General features: G+C 32.6%; 1 protein-coding gene across 2 annotated transcripts in view; it reads right to left on the bottom strand.

Annotated features, from left to right (window-relative positions):
* LOC127703159 (NEDD8-activating enzyme E1 regulatory subunit-like) overlaps positions 1–18,785 on the bottom strand; it is a 37,740-nt gene extending 18,955 nt beyond the window's left edge. Inside the window, exons 1-11 of one of the 2 annotated variants that reach the window (XM_052207681.1) lie at positions 18,665–18,785; positions 17,540–17,643; positions 17,116–17,176; positions 16,182–16,212; positions 15,323–15,394; positions 14,231–14,310; positions 12,751–12,860; positions 11,715–11,824; positions 3,750–3,812; positions 2,315–2,378; positions 604–695 (exon numbers count right to left, since the gene is read on the bottom strand). In XM_052207681.1, the coding sequence (XP_052063641.1) occupies positions 604–695; positions 2,315–2,378; positions 3,750–3,812; positions 11,715–11,824; positions 12,751–12,860; positions 14,231–14,310; positions 15,323–15,394; positions 16,182–16,212; positions 17,116–17,176; positions 17,540–17,643; positions 18,665–18,723 (846 nt within the window). In that variant the 5' untranslated portion in view covers positions 18,724–18,785. The remainder of the gene's footprint in view (positions 1–603; positions 696–2,314; positions 2,379–3,749; positions 3,813–11,714; positions 11,825–12,750; positions 12,861–14,230; positions 14,311–15,322; positions 15,395–16,181; positions 16,213–17,115; positions 17,177–17,539; positions 17,644–18,664) is intronic. The other variant, XM_052207682.1, reaches the window with a different exon arrangement.
* Between the last annotated feature and the right edge of the window lie 437 nt (positions 18,786–19,222).

Genomic DNA, 19,222 nt, shown 5'->3' with positions numbered 1-19,222 from the left:
CAAATAAGCAGTTCTGGTGTCCCATGGTATACTTTTTTAGTAAATTTATAAACTGGTACTATTTCAAGAACGTTTGTCTCTGAAACAGAGAAAAATTTTAACAGAGTTCTCCAAAAAAAATCTCAAATTTTATGGGATATATCCTAATAAGCTTCTTACTAAACACATTTGTAGATTAGAGACATTGGTTAGAGAATGAGGCCAATGCTTGGGATATCTTAATATCTTAAGAAGCAGTTCAAAATGATTTCACAACAACATTACAAGTATAAAACTATATAAAAAGAATAGAACTTGTGCTAAATTATGCTAAAGCCCAAATTTGAAATTTCATAAATTTAAAGATATAATTCACCCTTTGTATTAAAAGCTATTCCTTTTATAACTCTTAACCAAATATTTCATAAATTAAGATTTTAATTCCATAAGTGGTGAGTGCTGCAAGCGTTTCAATAATTTCAATCATGGTTGGCTTGCTTCATTTTAATACACATAATGAAATTTCTGTATATCTTGTTAACGTTCCTCTCCTTCTGGTGACATCTGTTGACCCTTTTACTCTAACTTCATATTTTTTACATGCAACAATACTATACAACATACACTGCTGGGTACCAAAGCTGTGTTGACACTCTTTACTGCTTCATCAAAATTTTCTTCATCCAATGGAAAGCCTTCTTTATTTGTCCTTATACCTACAAATTTTAGTCAAAGATTAACAGAAGATGTGGTATGATTGCCAATGATGAGACAACACTCAACCAGAAATACAATGACGTAGCATACATATGTATTATTATATTTGCTTTAAATTCAAAGTCAAGAAATAATTTGTTTTAATCTAGTAGTAAATGTACCTTAATAAAATCTTCAACGGTGGTTCATATAACAAAGAAACATAGACACAAAAGGGACGATTTTCTTTCCCTATTGTTAATTTTCCTTTTTTTGTACAGTGATGTTCCTCTGGCAACATCTTACGGTGTTTATATATCACAACTTGTTTGCTATGCCTGTGTCTGTAGTGATGTTTTGGATTTCAATGAGTGGTATCCATGTATTACTGGCAAATTAGATACGATCCAGGTAAACTTATCAATCCTTTAAATAAACTTATCCTTAAAGGTTACCAATTCAACACTGTAATTATATCTTTGAATATTGTTTTTCTTGGTATAAATATTGATTTTGTTATCAGTAAAATAAAATTGATTGATTGATTGGTGTTTAACGCCACTTTCAACACTATTGTGCTTTTTCGTGGCGGTCAGTTTTTATTGGTGGAGGAAGCCAGAGTGCCAGAGAACCTCAGACCTTCGGTAGGAAAACTGCCAATCCTAGTCAATTCAGATTGGAGTCGAGTGCACCTGCCCAGGATTCGAACTCACAACCTCAGTGTTGACTGGCTAGTGATACAGTAGTTCAACTACTTAGACCACTCGACCACAGAGGCCCCAAGTAAATTCAAAATCATACTACATATTATTGTTACACACATATGTACAATCATGGTACTACAATCTGTCAATATCTATATTTTGGCATTGAACAAGGTCATGTTTTTCTCTGACTGTTAATGGTGTTTTTTCACTTAATCCATTGGATGTTGGGTGTGTACTAATTGATATTTTAGTCTTATATACATGATTTTTTTATTAGCTGTTATTGGCTTTGAACTAGCTGTCAGTAACTGTGAGTACTCTCAGATCTTTACTTAGTGTCTTTTTTGTTGGATGTATAGATATACTGCCACATCCGTCTGTGTTTTCATTAGATATTTTCTGTTTTTTATTGATCTGATGAGTTAAGCCCTTTTCAACTGATTTTTATAGTTAAGTTTATTCTTATATTGTACTGTTACACCACTGTCCAAGGTTAGGGGAAGGATTTGGCACCAGTAAACTAGTTTAACCCCGCCACATTCTATATGCGTCTGTCAGGAGACTGTAGTTCAGTGGTTGTCGTTGGTTCATGTCGGTCATATTTGTTTTTTCGTAAATTGTTTTGTTATAAATTAGGCTATTAATTTTCTCAATTGAATTGTTTCATATTTTTCATGTAAGGCTCTTTTATAGCCGAATATATGGTATGGGTCTTCTCATTATTGAGAGGCTGTATGGTTGCCTACAATTGCTTACATCCACTTCTTTTGAACTTTGGTGGATAGTTGTCTCATTGGCAATCATACCATTCACAGAATTGCCTCTATGAATGGTAAACCTATTTTTTACAGTGCCTTACCATGTATGTATTAATGGAACAGCCCTTAACAGTAAAAGAGGATGCAATAAAATTACAAAACATCTAAATTTACCTTGTTTGATAAATTCCTTAAACAGTAATTTTTCTTTATAATTCTTTGGTGCATTTCCATCATGCTGTAACAGAAATAAAGCTTCACTTAGTACTGTTAGTGTATTTTGTTGGTTTATATATGTGTGAATCATATACTGTGAAAGTACTTTTATTCGTGGGGTCCCAATTTTCGTGGTTTTCGTGGAAGGCTTTATCCACGAATTTAAGTGTCCAACGAAATATAACAACTGTTGTCCAAATCAAGACTTGGAAAGATCCCCTGTAGGTTTGACTACGGATACGGACATATAATCTACAGAAAACATTGAATATCAGCAAACGGAATATGAACTATATGCAGTGGCGTAGCACCAGTGTAGCATGTAAAACTTCAGACAGGATTTTAATCTTTAAACATCTTAAGTTGTATGACTATCAACCTTTTAATTCTCCTTGAAAATAAGTTTTGAAAGATAATTTCTGACGACTTCGGGTGGAGATATATGATGATGAATTGTTCATTCTATCTCCTCATAATTCTCTCACGAAAAATAATATAAATTTCATATTGGGCTTGTTTTTTATTTTTCGAAAGTATTTATTCAAAGTACAATTGTAGCATTTTTTATACAACCTTTTTCTTTAAATGACATGTTTATGGTCCAGTTAACACCTTTGATGATCATTAATCTGTTGATCATTCTATCTTGGGTTAATTAGTGTCACCAGAGACCACTTCTGATTATTTGTGCAACAATTAAAATGTTTAGTAAGCAATTTCCTTCAATGAGACAATTTGTATTCAGAGATGAATCAGCTTATTTCTAAAAGCAATTATCTTTTAAAGAAATTTGATGAATGTTGTCAGAAATGAAAGACGAATATTAAGTGAAAATGAACACCATATGATTATTTTAAAGAATCTTCGTTTCTTATGGGTTCAAATTCTTAAATCAATTTTTTTTTCAGAAAACTAAAATCCACAAATTGAAGAACCCACGAACATGTAACTTTTTCTCAATCCACGAAAATTGATACCCATGAATAAAAGTGCTTTCACAGTAGTAAATTCAAAATTAATGTGTATATTTATTCATGTATAATCATTATATTTGTTGTTACAGGGTTATCAAAATAGAACAATATTTCCTACTATTTATATGATTTAGGCCAGATAAAAAGCTAGATGCTATAACCTTGTGTTATATTAAAGTATATAGGTAATTTTTTTCAGATACAAGTGCCTGTGGGAAACAGGTATCAATCTTTAACTGATAAGAACATTTTCTTCACCATGTTTTACCATAACTGTGCAATCTTATTTACACCACATTCAAATCATAATAGTCTTAATTGCCTGTGTTAACAAAAAACATGCAATATGAAAAAAGATGCTATGTAATATAATGTAATATAATGTAATATAATGTAATACAATGTAATATAATACATACTGATTCTCTCCATTTCTGTAAATACTTATAAACTATTACTATCCATGGTGTGTGTGAATGGTCCTGAAATTTATAAAAAAATAAAATTTATTATCACATATTTTTTAGTTTATTAACATAGTTCAGGAATCTCAGGATATAATAAAATGCTCTGCTAGGCGCAGCTTGATACGACCGCAGAGGTCAAACCCTGAACAGTTGGGGGCAAGTATGGACACAACATTCAAGCTTGATACAGCACTGAATTTGGATTGTGATTAAATATTTGACACAGCATAGGTTTCTGACACAGAATGAATGTGGTTTAAGAACTTAAAATTTTTTAATTTACCTATTCAAACCATATCATTATTATTTGCTTTTATATATAAATCAGAAATAACCAATTTAAAATGGAAAATTTTAAAGAAAAAAAAAAAAACTCCTCCAAATTTTTTAAACCCCCTTATGATTCATCACCCCCAAACTCAGTCCCAGCCTTCCCTTTGTGGTATGGTACCTTGCAGTACAATTTCAGAGAGATCCATACACTTGAACACAAGTTATTGTCTGGAAACAAGAAAAATGCTTGTTTTTAGGCCCCTTTTTGGCCCCAAATTCCTAAACATTTCGGGCAATTACCCCCAAACTCAAACCCAGCTTTCCCTTTGTAATATGGAACCTTGTAGTACAATTTGATAAAGATCCATACACTTACACACAAGTTATTGTCCTGAAACTAGAAAAATGATTGTTTTTTGCCCCTTTTTGGCTCCTAATTCCTAAAATTTTGAGGCAATTACCCCCAAAATCAATCCCAGCCTTCCTTTTGTGGTATGGTACCTTGCAGTACAATTTCAGAGAGTTCCATACACTTCAACATAAGTTATTGTCTGGAAACTAGAATCAAAGCACGAAAGCGCTGTAAAGGCAGTTAATTACAGGTTGTGTGTATTTTAAGTCCAGTTATATCATTATCTTGCATAGTACAGTGTACTTATCAGAGGTGGCTTTCAGTATTTAAGATTTAGAGTTCTCTAATGATATTGAATAAGTTTTATGAATGTCATATTCTGAGCACTATATGAAGGCGATTGTTCTCACTTGTTTATGAACTAGTGCATTATGTCCAGTTTGTACCTTTTTTATCTATGTTTATAGTCAAATTAGTTATCAAAGGTACCAGGATTATAATTTAATACGCCAGACGTGTGTTTCGTCTACATAAGACTCATCAGTGACGTTCAGATCAAAATAGTAACAAAGCCAAACAAGTACAAAGTTGAAGAGCATTGAGGACCCAAAATTCCAAAAAGTTGTGCCAAATACGGCTAAGGTAATCTATTCCTTGGATAAGAAAATCCTTAGTTTTTTCATTGGCAATCATAACACATCTCCTTATTTATATAATGATCTATATTCAACGACCTCAGGTACAAAAAAAATGTATGTAACTAAACTATGATGGGAAACCTTTGACTTCTTTCTTTATATAAACTTTTGATTTGGTACCATAGAACTATGTAGAGTAAATGTACATTGCAACATGTCAACTCTTTCAACTCCAAGCAAAATTATATTTCCAAGCAAAAAGTAATTTATGAATGAAATAAAATGCTCCGCTGGGGCGCAGCTTGATACGACCGCAGAGGTCGAACCCTGAACAGTTGGGGCAAGTATGAACACAACATTCAAGCTTGATTCAGCACTGAATTTGGATTGTAATTAAATATTTGACACAGCATAGGTTTCTGACACAGAATGAAAGTGGTCTAAGATACTTAAAAAAATTTAATTTACCTATTCAAACCATATCATTATTATTTGCTTTTATATATAAATCAGAAATAACCAATTTAAAATGGAAAATTTTAAAGAAAAAAAAGAAAAAAGAATCTCCCCCAAAAATTTTTTTGAACCCCCTTATGATTCATCACCCCAAAACTCAATCCCAGCCTTCCCTTTGTGGTATGGTACCTTGCAGTACAATTTCAGAGAGATCCATACACTTGAACACAAGTTATTGTCTGGAAACTAGAAAAATGTTTGTTTTTTGGCCCCTTTTTGGTCCCAAATTCCTAAACGTTTAGGGCAATTAACCTTAAACTCAAACCCAGCTTTCTCTTTGTGATATGGAACCTTGTAGTACAATTTCATAAAGATCCATACACTTACACACAAGTTATTGCCATGAAACTAGAAAAATGCTTGTTTTTTGCCCCTTTTTGGCCCCTAATTCCTAAAATTTGGAGGCAATTACCCCCAAAATCAATCCCAGCATTCCCTTTGTGATATGGAACCATGTGATACAATGTCAGAGAGATCCATAGACTTACACACAAGTTATTGTCATGAAACTAGAAAAATGCTTGTTTTTTGCCCCTTTTTGGCCCCTAATTCCTAAAATTTGGAGGCAATTACCCCCAAAATCAATCCCAGCATTCCCTTTGTGGTATGGTACCTTGCAGTACAATTTCAGAGAGATCCATACACTTGAACACAAGTTATTGTCTGGAAACTAGAAAAATGCTTATTTTTGGCCCCTTATTCCTAAACTTTTTGGGCAATTACCCCCAAACTCAATTCCAGCTTTCCCTTTGTGATATGGAACCTTGTAATACAATTTCATAAAGATCCATACACTTACACACAAGTTATTGCCATGAAACTAGAAAAATGCTTGTTTTTTGCCCCTTTTTGGCCCCTAATTCCTAAAATTTGGAGGCAATTACCCCCAAATTCAATCCCAGCATTCCCTTTGTGATATGGAACCTTGTGATACAATGTCAGAGAGATCCATAGACTTGCACACAAGTTATTGTCATGAAACTAGAAAAATGCTTTTTTTTTTGCCCCTTTTTGGCCCCTAATTCCTAAAATTTGGAGGCAATTACCCCCAAAAATCAATCCCAGCATTCCCTTTGTGATATGGAACCTTGTGGTACAATGTCAGAGAGATCCATACACTTACAAGCTATGTCTGGAAGTTACAAAAATGCTTATTTTTGGCCCCTTATTCCTTAACTGTTGGTACCATAACCCCCAAAATCAATCCCCACTTTCCTTTTGTGGTATTGAACCTTATTTTAAAATTTCATTGAGATCCATTCACTTAAACTAAAGTTAGAGTGCGAAAACTAATGTGTCTTCGGACGACGACGACAACGCCAACGTCATACCAATATACGACCACAAAAAGTTTTTGCGGTCGTATAAAAAGGAGTTCTTAATTAAGAGATAAACTGATTCGCTGAGCGCAGCTGGATACACCCGCAGAGGTACTACCTTGAACAGCTTGGGCAAAAATGGACACAATATTCAAGCTTGATACAGGTCTGAATTTGGATTGTAATTAAATATTTGACATATTATAGTTTCTGAATAAATGTAGTCAATGAACTTGAAATCGGTTATATGAATTGAATTTATATTCAATTAAAGATTTCTTGCTGTTGTGCAATACACTGTGCTGTTGTGCAATACTTAATAAATCTGTTGCCAGACTATAATCAAATAAAGTTCAATTTCTTCTCAATGTCATATTTGAAATTTATGAAAATCAATAGGGAGATTACATCAATAGCTATAAATAATTCACCAAAGTTTCATGTGAACTGCTTAAAGCATTTTTGAGTTGTTGTCCAAAAACTGGAAAATCCCCCCTTTTTTAATGAATAAAACCCCATAACTCAGAAATGTAAAATCTAAAATTTATAAAATTCTAAAGGGAGCTTACGGATTGATAATTTAGTCTTAGATGCAAGATTTTTTTATCAGTTGTTAGTGGCAATGAACTAGCTGTCAGTAACTGCGAGTACTCTCAGATTTGTACTTAGTGTCTTTTTGTTGTTTGGATGTACAACTACCCGACCACGTCCACTTGTATTTGTATTTATCCATCTGATGAGTTTAGCCTCTTTCAACTGATTTTTATAGTTCTTTCTTATATTGTACTGTTACACCACTGTCCCAGGTTAGGGGGAGGGTTGGGATCCCGCTAACATGTTTAAGCCCGCCACATTCTGTATCATGTGTATGTACATGTATGTGCCTGTCCCAAGTCAGGAGCCTATAAAAGTGTAATTCAGTGGTTGTCGTTTGTTTATGTGTTGCATATTTGTTATATTTGTTCATTTTTTTACATAAAATAGGCCGTTAGTTTTCTTGTTTGAATTGTTTTACATTGTCATTTCTGGGCCTTTTATAGCTGACTGTGCGGTATGGGCTTTGCTCATTGTTGAAGGCCATACTGTGACCTATAGCTGTTAATTTCTGTGTCATTTGGTCTCTTGTGCATGTGTGGAGAGTTGTCTCATTGGCAATCATACCACATCTCCTTTTTTATATTTACATCAACAGATATAAAAAATTCACCAAAGTCAAGGTGAGACAACAAAACTTAGTTGTAAGATCTCTGAAATTTTTTACAGGGTACGAGTTTTTCTCATTGTTGGAGATTGTACGGTGACAGTAACACCTGTAACTGCTTAAACCCATTTCTTATGCACTTTAGTTTGATAAACTCACTGAATATCATACCACATCTCCTTATTTTTATATGCATTACAATTTACATGTGCATGTAATTGTAAATATATATATATCAGAACAAAATTCATTGCGTCACTTTTATTTATGCATCCTTTGGCACAATACAAGTTCTAAAATTACACAACATAAAACAACTAAATGTTATTTCAGATGAAAGTTTTGTTTCAGTTCCATTCATAGGATTTATTAGAATTTTGTATGTTTTGCCAAGTCCAATAATTCGCTCTATGTGACATAGAGACATAGTTGACTAAACCACCAGGTGTCGAACATTCAAGAATTTTCAGTGTTTCTGTTTTTATTTGATGAAAAGGTTGCCTGAGCTCTAGGAGCTTTAGGTTTTATCACGGGATATTCTGTGCTGTCAATAATAATCCAAGTCGTAGGAAACTTTAATTTGAAGTTGGATGGTGAAAAACACCTGACTAAACCACTAGATGGCCAAGTGTTAGCCTCACACCACTGTTTAGACATAAAAACAATCCATGTATACACAATATTCTTAACACTAGATTCAATCTAGAATCTAGACAGTTCAAAGTTGGTTGTATGATGCCTCAATTTCATCAAAGTCATAAAAAAACTGATTTTCAACTGACACCCTATCAATTTGAAAATATATGTATCTCAAACAATGTGTTGCTGGACCAAGTGTGGTCAAAACAAATAAAAATTTAGTATACAACTCTAAACCGGTATAAAAATGCATGGCTGTGTCACGTGTCTTCATTTCAAAATTCTCTGCTGAAAACATAGGCATTGATGGTGTTTGCGTAATTCCATCTGTGAAGCTCAACATTAGCTCGGCAGTTGGTGGTGGACAGTCATAAATCCTTTCTGCAGTATGAATGACTTCTTCAGGAAAACCAACTTTACAATCAAAACTTTCCTCTAGATTTCTACTACAATATTTATCAAGTTTAGTTCTTTTGTTTTCACAGGAAACTGCCCTGACTTTTCTTTTTGCGGACGATTCAGTCTCTTGCTTGGTCCAGGAAAATAGGCTGGGAATTGCAGTAGACTTAAGTCTCTGTATGGTGGGTTTGCGCCCTGAAAAAGGTTATAAAACATTAGTTTTTTATAATTAAAAGAACTTCCATTAGCAATGTATACTTTGTACTACCTGGCGAAATATTAACTAGATTTATTCATTACAATCTGGATAAAACTATGTTTGTCTGATTCAATGTATGTTATGTAAATCCAAAGGACAAACAATGAGAGACTTATGCAACAAACGTACATTGTTTGTACCTAAATAACTATAATATAGATGAGAGCATGTCATTGTTTTGTTCCTGTTAACATTGTCATTGATATTTTTCAAGAAAGTCTATGAGGCATAGCTTATGCATTCCTGTCATTACTACATTAGCATAATTACTGCTAAAATAATTCTCAGTATGATATACCTCTTGTAAGAAATCATTATAATTGTAGCAATCACCAAAAAATCTCAAACAGATCACATTGAATCGTAATCCAAAAAATTATGACGTCTTGAATTACCCACCCCCTTTTATTCTAAAACGATAATTGCGGTTGTAAACAGACTTTGGTTTATTCGCATGGCGATTACATATATAACTATATATTTCACAAAGAAAATAGAGTTTTACCATGAATAGTTTCCTGCACGTAGTCTTTTTCAGTAAAACGTGCCTTGCAAACAACAGCTGATTGAGATGGACTCCACGATATCATCGTGTTCTCGTCCAATCTGCGTATGGGCCATGGCGTTGATCCAACTTTTCCTTCTTTTTAAGTCATTTGGAAATGCATGTCCTCCTCTTAAATGACATCCAGGTACACAACAACAAGTACTTGGCATCGTTAATTAAAAATATAACTGAAATAGTTGCACAGTGCAGAAACCGGAAGTAGAGGAACAGGATCCGCTACCACGGCGCCACCTATTCAGGAACGATAATTTGCTACTATATAACTGCGAAAATAACGTTAGACGGGTTCACGTGCATAAACAGAAATGCGCTTTAAATTGTATAATATAATTCATGTTCAGTCGACCTTTTATTATTATATCAACGACTGAAATGATTTATAAACATCTAGATTGCAGATAACACTCGAAATTAACCCGAGCTCTTTCCACACGGAATTCAAATAATTCTAGTTTGTCAATCGGTTGACTGCTTATAATGCAAAATACTAACATATCAAAAGTTTTTAAAACTAACAAAACACAATGATCGTTTCTCTATTTCCCAATGTAAATGAAATGAAACAAAAAACATTTTATATCGCAATAAGAAGAGGAGAGAATTCAACATTTCCGGATCTACTTGGAGTCTAATGACCCCCCACGTAGATAAGTTGGATATCGCGGAAGGAAGGATTAACCCGGCAACTAGAAAGGCATTAAAGCACTGCCTTTAAAAATGCTTATTTTTGGCCCCTTATTCCTAAACATTTTGGGCAATTACCCCCAAACTTAATTCCAGCTTTCCCTTTGTGATATGGAACCTTGTAGTACAATTTCATAAAGATCCATACACTTACACACAAGTTATTATCATGAAACTAGAAGAATGCTTGTTTTTTGCCCCTAATTCCTAAAATTTTGAGGCAATTACCCCCCAAAATCAATCCCAGCATTCCCTTTGTGGTATGGAACCTTGTGGTACAATGTCAGAGAGATCCATACACTAACACACAAGTTATGTCTGGAAGTTACAAAAATGCTTATTTTTGACCCCTTTTTAGCCCCTTATTCCTTAACTGTTGGTACCATAACCCCCAAAATCAATCCCAACCTTCCTTTTGTGGTATTGAACCTTATGGTAAAATTTCATAGAGATTCATTCACTTAGACTAAAGTTAGAGTGCGAAAACCAATGTGTCTTCGGACGACGACGACAACGACGACGCTAACGTCATACCAATACAATAAAAAATGACAAAATTTATAAGACTTAAATGTCAGTGCAAATGTTACTGATTAACATCAGATATCACTGTAATCTTTCAAACAGTGTGATCTAAGTACAGGAAAATGTATATGTAAATGACTTAGTCATATAATCGTGATATGATATAATAATATAGTTTATAGTATAAAATGGATATCTTAAATGTTTGTACTGATATACAATCTGACTTGATGTGAGCAAGAGCTTTTAGAAAGATTAATTTTATTTTACAAGTTCTATAAGTCAATCTTAATTGTTCAGAGCAGAGAACCTAATTTACAATTTGACCTGGTTCTTGGACATGACAGTATAACTGACCAATTGGACATTAAGCATACATTCATCAATTATTTTTTTTTAGGATATCATTATGACATTTTATCCATTAAATTACATTATTCTAGCTCATTCAATAACAATAATTTAAATCTAAATCCTATATGAGTTGAAATCTTTCTGTAGAAAAGTAACATCTTCTTTAAGCATATAATACAATCATATTTACCTTCTGATCCATGGAATCCAGATCTAGAGAATTACAATAATCGATAAGTCTTGGAAAAGGATGATCTAACCTTAAATCTTCATGAGCACTGTCTGGGTGTGATTCTATCACTGAAATAAAAATAAAGAATATAATTCATCTGTACTCTACAGGTAAGGAGAAGATATATGCACTTACAATGATATTTTACCCTGACATATTATGTTCCTGTGCTAAGCCAGGAACTTGTGGTCCAGTGGTTGTTGTTTTGCAGACCTAAATGTTTTTAGGTTATGGCATTCCCAATAAAGACAAAGCCAGAAAAGCTCTTTGAATTCACAATATTTCTAAGGTGTTATTCTAATCTTCAAGTTAAAGGAGAGATTAACACTTATGATGTTTAACCCTTTCATATTATGTTCCTGTGCTAAGCCAGGAGCTTGTGGTCCAGTGGTTGTTGTTGTTTTCCTGTTATTTATACTTATTGTTTATGTTACTGATTACTATCGGGCCATTGATAGTCTTTTATAAATTTACGACCATGGCTTACCTTATGACCTCCATGGCTTACCTTATAGAAAAGACTTGTAAACAATTGTTGAAGGTTGTATGGTAACACTGCTGTAAATTAGAAATTTAATCTAGTCCTTTTACTTCAGTGGATTATTATCTTTTTTAAAACTTAGTCCTGTGTCTTATACTATTTGTAATACATTAATGATTGTATTCAAAGAAAACAAGGGAGTGTTTAGGTATAATCAAGATCTTATTTAATTTTCTTGAGATGTAACTACTCTAAGCTTTTAAAGCTAATTATCTGAAGAAAATTAATGTTTCCAATTTCTAATTTTTAAGTATGTTATTCCTGAACCATACACTGTACTTTGTCAAAATGTTTTTTTTTATCCATATGTGGATATTGCATTTAGCAAACATAAGTTTTCTTGTGACCATCTGTGTCATACAAACAGTAACAGTGACTATATGCTCCCAAAATTATTACTTTATTTGATTACCATTTTACCAGGAATTTGTCCATTAAGAACCTCTGACTAACCTGTGTGTTCTTTGATGACTATTCTCATGTAACCAATAAATCCATAACTTCTACATACTAACAATGGGATGTTCCTCTTAGATAACAAGGAATCTAACTCTAATAACTCTCTGTAAAACATTGAAATATAACATTATTGTATAGGGTTACAGCAACAATATTAATTTAAAATGTTTACACTTCAATGACAATAGTTATTAATGAAGACTTAAAATCACCACATTAATTGATTAAGAACCCAAACAACAACTCTCTTTGGGAGTTGCAAGGTGACCTATTGTATATTTCTTACTCTACCCAATTGTCTTTTTTTAAGGATCAGACCATTTATGTATCCTTTCGTAAAGTCCGTCCACTTTCAGATTCTACCAACTGATATATAGAACTTGTTCTGGTCATGAATGTTCATGAATCATTTCACAGAGGAAATCATACAACCTAACCCCAACCAATCATCTGAAAACTTCCTTATGCTACCATCAGATCTGCCATTCTTTAGACAAAATATCTTACAAGATGCCTCTTACGTGACGGTACCCAAATTGCACCTATTTTGACAGTTTTTTCACCTATGTTTATTTATGATCTAGACAAAAGTTTCCATTCTGTATTTATTTTGTAGATGTATTATTTTTTCTATATATTCATACCAATCTAATTTTGAATCCATATTGAATCATAGAAAAATGGGTTTGAACCGACCTCCAAACGACCCATGATTGGTTATGAGGAGTTCCCAAATTGCATCTATGCTTAAATTCACGTCCGTAAAAATCGAATAACTGATGTTTTGTGTCATTTATTCAAACATTTAGAACAATTTGACAATAGTCCATGCTAGCTATTAATTTTTCAAGAAATTGATGCCTGTAACATATTGTATTTGCTCATTTTTAAAAGATGACTTTTTGTGGACGTCGCATGACATCAAAACGATCCATGATTCTGTAATGAGGAGAACCCAAATTGCATCTATGCTTAAATTCACATCCTTAAAAATCGAAAAAAAAACCAGATGTTTTGTTTTATTTCTTCGAATATTTAGAACAATTTGACATTGGTCTATGCTGACTATTCATTTTTTAAGAAATGGATGCTTGTAACATATTTTATTTGATCATTTTTAAAAGATGACTTTTTGTGGACGTCGCATGGCAACATTATTGTAGATTTTACTTTTTCCAGTGAATACTTCATCTGTTGATATATACTGTGAATGTTTTGTGTACTTTTAAATATATTTACCTATGTTGTAGGACATGTAAAATGTCAAATCATTAAAATACAAATTGTTTAGTCTCAAAGAAAACTTATAAGATTTCAGCTGTTATTTTTGCTGAGTAGGTGCAATTTGAGTACTCGGTGCAATTTGGGTACTGTGACGTTACACCTTTACACTATCTAAACACAAAACTTTATTATAATTTTTCAGAATCTGCACATTTAATGTAATTCTTATGTGATGAAAATAGATGCTTACCTTTCACATAGATTTGTAGCTATCACTAATGTAAATCTTGAGAAAAAATCTGGATTTGCTCTGATCAGTTTTTCAGCACTCTATGTAATACATAAAATGAATTTACCATAATAAATGTTTGTCACTATGAATAACAGCAAGTAGCATATAGAGGGAGAAAATGTTAAAATCAATGTTACTATGTTTAATTTCAAAATTGTTCAAATATTGAAGTAAATAACAACAAATGTTCATTAATGAAACAATACTGATTTCTAGCTTATAACAGCCTCTTTCATTGTGCATATGCTATTTTAGATAATTTTGTTATATAGTAAAATCAGAAAGTACTATGATGTACCAATTAATGTAAAAAGTGTGAATATGACTAACAATAATATGTGTCCTTAGGACATCATGCCCTGCTCTCAAGTTCACTGAACAAGGAAATCTAGACCCCAACCCTAGTTTGGCATATATTATTTAAAGTTCACATCACAATTAACATGTGTACTAACTACTAAGTTTCAAGTTGATGATGTAACCACATTTGTAACATGATACGGGACAGGTTAATGGACAGACAGTCCAAAAAAATATAATGTCCTCCCAACTACATCATAAAAACAGTTCTAAATATATAGTGTAAAAAATGTCCTACATGTTTTACAATATGGTTTAAAATCAAATTGACTCATCTTGCTTTTTTGGATGGATATCAGAGATTCACAATAATAAATATGTTTTTTTTTAGCTTTCAAACTTCAAGTACAGCAGTGACTATGTTAAATTATACGTTCTAGTACTTCTTACTTCTGAATTTTTTAATCTATCAGTTTTCCTTTCTAGTTATTATATTCTTGTGACTGGATATGATATCTTTAATACGAATTTTCAATCTAGACAGAGAAAAATTTCAAATGATTGAATAACTAATAAAATCACTTCATGATTTTTTATTTTTTTTATTTCTATTTAAGAAGAATTTTTATTTAACAGGAGAAGTTTGAAATGAACTTCTAATTGTACATACACCTCACACATTACTAACTACTTTGTATTGTTAAACTAGATATTACTTTGGAACACCCCTACTAATTACTTATTTCTTACCTCTTCAACAAAATCTCCACTAACATCATCATTCAGTTCACTCAGTAACTCTGTCGCTGCTTTAGCTCTAGACTGCAAATATATCCAGTACACACACATGTAGTACAATCTACACACACATGTAGAACAATCTACACACACATGTAGTACAATCTGAATGAATCAAAGTTCTTTTGCTTTAAACTTTTCCAAAATTGTATAGGAGAATTTTTCCCAAGGTCTAGGTAAAATATTAGAGAGAGTCATAGGAAATTTAGCCAAGTCCAACATTATTTCTTCAGAGAAATATCAAAATTATAATGTATGTGTTAGTTATTTTGATGAACATGATGGTAAAATTGAAAATAAAAGAAATATTTTATATTATAATTTCTTGTGATTATGAAAGATTCATTGGACTATTAATAATGATGGAACCTGTCTACATAATCCAAATAGAAATAATTCAGAGAGAATCATTTGAACTCTTCACTGCATAATTTTAATTTTGTAATAAACTATGACAGGGTTTATTTGGATTAAAGGTTGAGACTAACAACTTTTGAAGTATAAAGTATTGTCTCATGATGTTAAAATACGATTTGAATTCCCCAAATCTAAAATCTAGTTGATATCTACTTCTGATGTCTTTTACACTACAATAGTCTCCTCTGATAAGGACCAACCCCCTCTCTCATACAGCATATTTCATTATTTGATTTACATTTTTTTCATTCATTTCCTTGCAAAAGGCACCCACTATTAAGAAGACACATTTCTTTTGCATAAATTTACAGTCTTACAAGAAGAATACTAATCATTGTGTGGATCTTGATCCTCTTTCTTAACATACTTTTCCAATAGTATATTTTCTACATACCTCCCCAATGCTGTCTTTTGTCAGGAAAAAACTACAACATACAATAAGATATTTATTAGTTAATACTTGCTAAGAATTGTTAAAAAGGGGTGCACAAATTATCACGACTTTCAAAACTAAATTGATTGATTGATTGTAGGAGTTTAACGCCACTATCAGCACTCTTGGCGATATCATGACAGTCAGTTTTTATTGGCAGAGGAAGCTGTAGTAGCCAAAGAGAAGCACAGACCTTCCTCAGAAAATCAGGTAATCCTAGTAAATTAAGATTAGAATTACACCTGTCATGAGCAGAGTTCAGAGTCACAATCTCAGTGTTTACAGGCCAGTGATAACTGTAGATGAACTACTTAGATCAAAACAAAATTAAATCTACAAGACTTCCAATGAAAAGGTTTCAAATAAATGTGTCATAATTGCTCAATCATTTCCCAAACAAAAAATTACTCTTCAAATAAATTTGGTCATAAATATCTATGAATAATTATTGCTTAAAATTTAAATATATTAAATTAATGACATCTTAAATATGTTTGAAACATTACAACTGTACATGTATATGCGAGTGTAGCAGAATACTAAAGTTTCAGTGTGTTGCTCTTTCAAGGCCCACCAATCAAGACGACATCATTTTCAGAAAGGTCACTTCTTAATCCAATAAACAGTTACATAATTCTTCACTTCTTAAAACACATTGCAAAGTGTAATCTAACACATTCCACATGTGAAATGACCATCTCTTTCATAACCCCTGCCCAAAAAGTTATTTTTCAAACAATTCAAATCAACTGGAATACAAAAACCCTAAGCAGTCCAGGGCAGGTGACTTCAGGGTCACTGCTATTATAACATATCCCAGTTGCCAGGGAAATTACAAATGGGAGTAAAAGACAAAAAACCTGCATTTACTTTCCATATAGAAAACAGTACTTACTTATTTCCTACATCCTCTCCGCTTACTTTGTTTCCATCAACAATTGTGAATGAACCAACACCTACAAGAAACCATCAACATTTATAATTGTTTCCCACCATTCTAACTTGTTTGATCAAGTGAGGAAAATTTTTATATGAACATAGACACAGTAAATGTAAGAAAAGTACAATTAAAAAGTGAAATTTACAGTAAACATTGAAAAAACATTTAATTACAGGTTATTAGTATAAAAGATTTGCTTGAGTTCCATAAAAATAGCATTGGTTTCAACAACTGATATTTCTTAATTCGGCTCTTGATAGGTTTTAATGTATACAGCAATGCCATTAAAAATTCAGCTGGTTAGTCTGAATTATTCACAAATTTTTTTTACGGTTAAGTTTAATATAGTGAGATAATCAGAAGTGTTTGCGTTCTTTACCTGGTAATATCATATTTTTAAGAATTTCTGTCCCTACAGCTGAGACATTGACTAAACAGACACATGCTGACTCTAAGGCTGACTGTCCATGGTCTCCCCACAATCTACAAATAAACAACATTAATCTATTAATTGGGAAAAGGCAAACTTTAAAGATTTAATTTAAAAGGGAAATACATGCAACATGATATTAAAAATTAGAATTGTAAAATTTCAGTTTTCTTACTTACTTTCAGAAATAAATTTAGGATAGAATGTTCACATCTTAAAGTAGCTTGAAAATTCAACAAACATTGAGGAAAAACAAGTAAAGAACACATGGTTTGCAACGTGGCAAAAACACAGGTTTTATGAGTATTGTCCAGCACAGTATTTTAATTTATAGTGTAAATTCACTTGTTTGAGTCTAAGTTAAATTTTAGTGTGTAATTTTGAGAAAGTATTGGTCCAGCAACTCTCAAAATACATGAACAGAAATAGTTATATAGACAAATGTGAAATGTTTCTCAGTAAGATTTATATATAATCGCAGTCGCAGGCAAAACAAAAATCATATTGCCCAAAATTACCCATTTCTGGGAGTATTGCCCAGCACGGGGAATAAAGGGTTTTCTCAACCATGAAAGAACAAGACATGTACAAAAAAAAATGTTTTGACTTTCCAACAAGCAAAATATCTCAATATTCATGATATTTGAAGTTATGAACTAATTTGATTTGATTTTTGGTGTTTTAACGCCACATTTAAGCACCGCTTTTGGGCTATTTCGTGGTGGCCAGATTTTATTGGTGGAGGAAGCCGGAGTGCCCGGAGAAAACCACTGACCTTCTAAGTTCTATGAACTAATCATTTGCGAAAACAGTGATCAGGTAATCAATTAGAACCAACTAGAAGACACTGCTGTTGGAACACCAAGCGTTGAGGACTTTAAAACTGCTCTCACGCACTGTCAATATCGACATAACCCCTTCTACCGTACTCATACAGATAGAGTTCCTTGTACTTCCATTGTATCAAAGGATGAATAAATTCATGTCCGTATCAAATGTTCGAAACCTATAGTGTTAAAACCTAAGGGAGATTGTTCGTAAAACCATTACTTAAGTAATATAGAACATATTAACCTCAACTGTCTATCATATTTATTTTTCTTGTCGATTACAACTTTTTTGGTATCTGCCATTTTCTGGTTCCTACTTAGATCAATCACCGACAGGGGACAGGAACGCAATCATACCGGGAAACAGTTATCAAAACTAAAAATTTAAAAAGTAACGGAAGAAAAATGAGAATATTCCGGATATGTATATTCCTTTACTCCTTGTTATAGAGCTGTGAGCTAAGACCCCAGGTCAGAGGCGGATGTAGGGAGAGGGGACATTGGGCCCAACCCACCTTATGGAGCTTCATATATGATAAACGCATAGACTTTAAGATACGATAAATGCGATAAACGCATAGACTTTAAGATACGATAAATGCGTTTTGTTTAAATATACTTTTTCACTTTTTTTGGTCTTTTGGAAAATGTTGTTTGTGCTGTATTTAGACCCCTCTACCAAGAAATTTGTTTTGAATGCACACGTATAAAAATTGCGGTTTTTATCCAACGCAATCATAGGTTTGAACGTTGTTTTCAATTTAGACTTATATATATATACTACATATACATTTTAATGCTC

Source organism: Mytilus californianus, unplaced genomic scaffold (genome assembly GCF_021869535.1).
Source record: "Mytilus californianus isolate M0D057914Y unplaced genomic scaffold, xbMytCali1.0.p SCAF_5, whole genome shotgun sequence".
Classification (NCBI taxonomy): Eukaryota; Metazoa; Mollusca; class Bivalvia; order Mytilida; family Mytilidae; genus Mytilus; species Mytilus californianus.
Note: the sequence above shows the minus strand (reverse complement) of the source record. Positions and strands in the feature narration are given on the sequence as shown.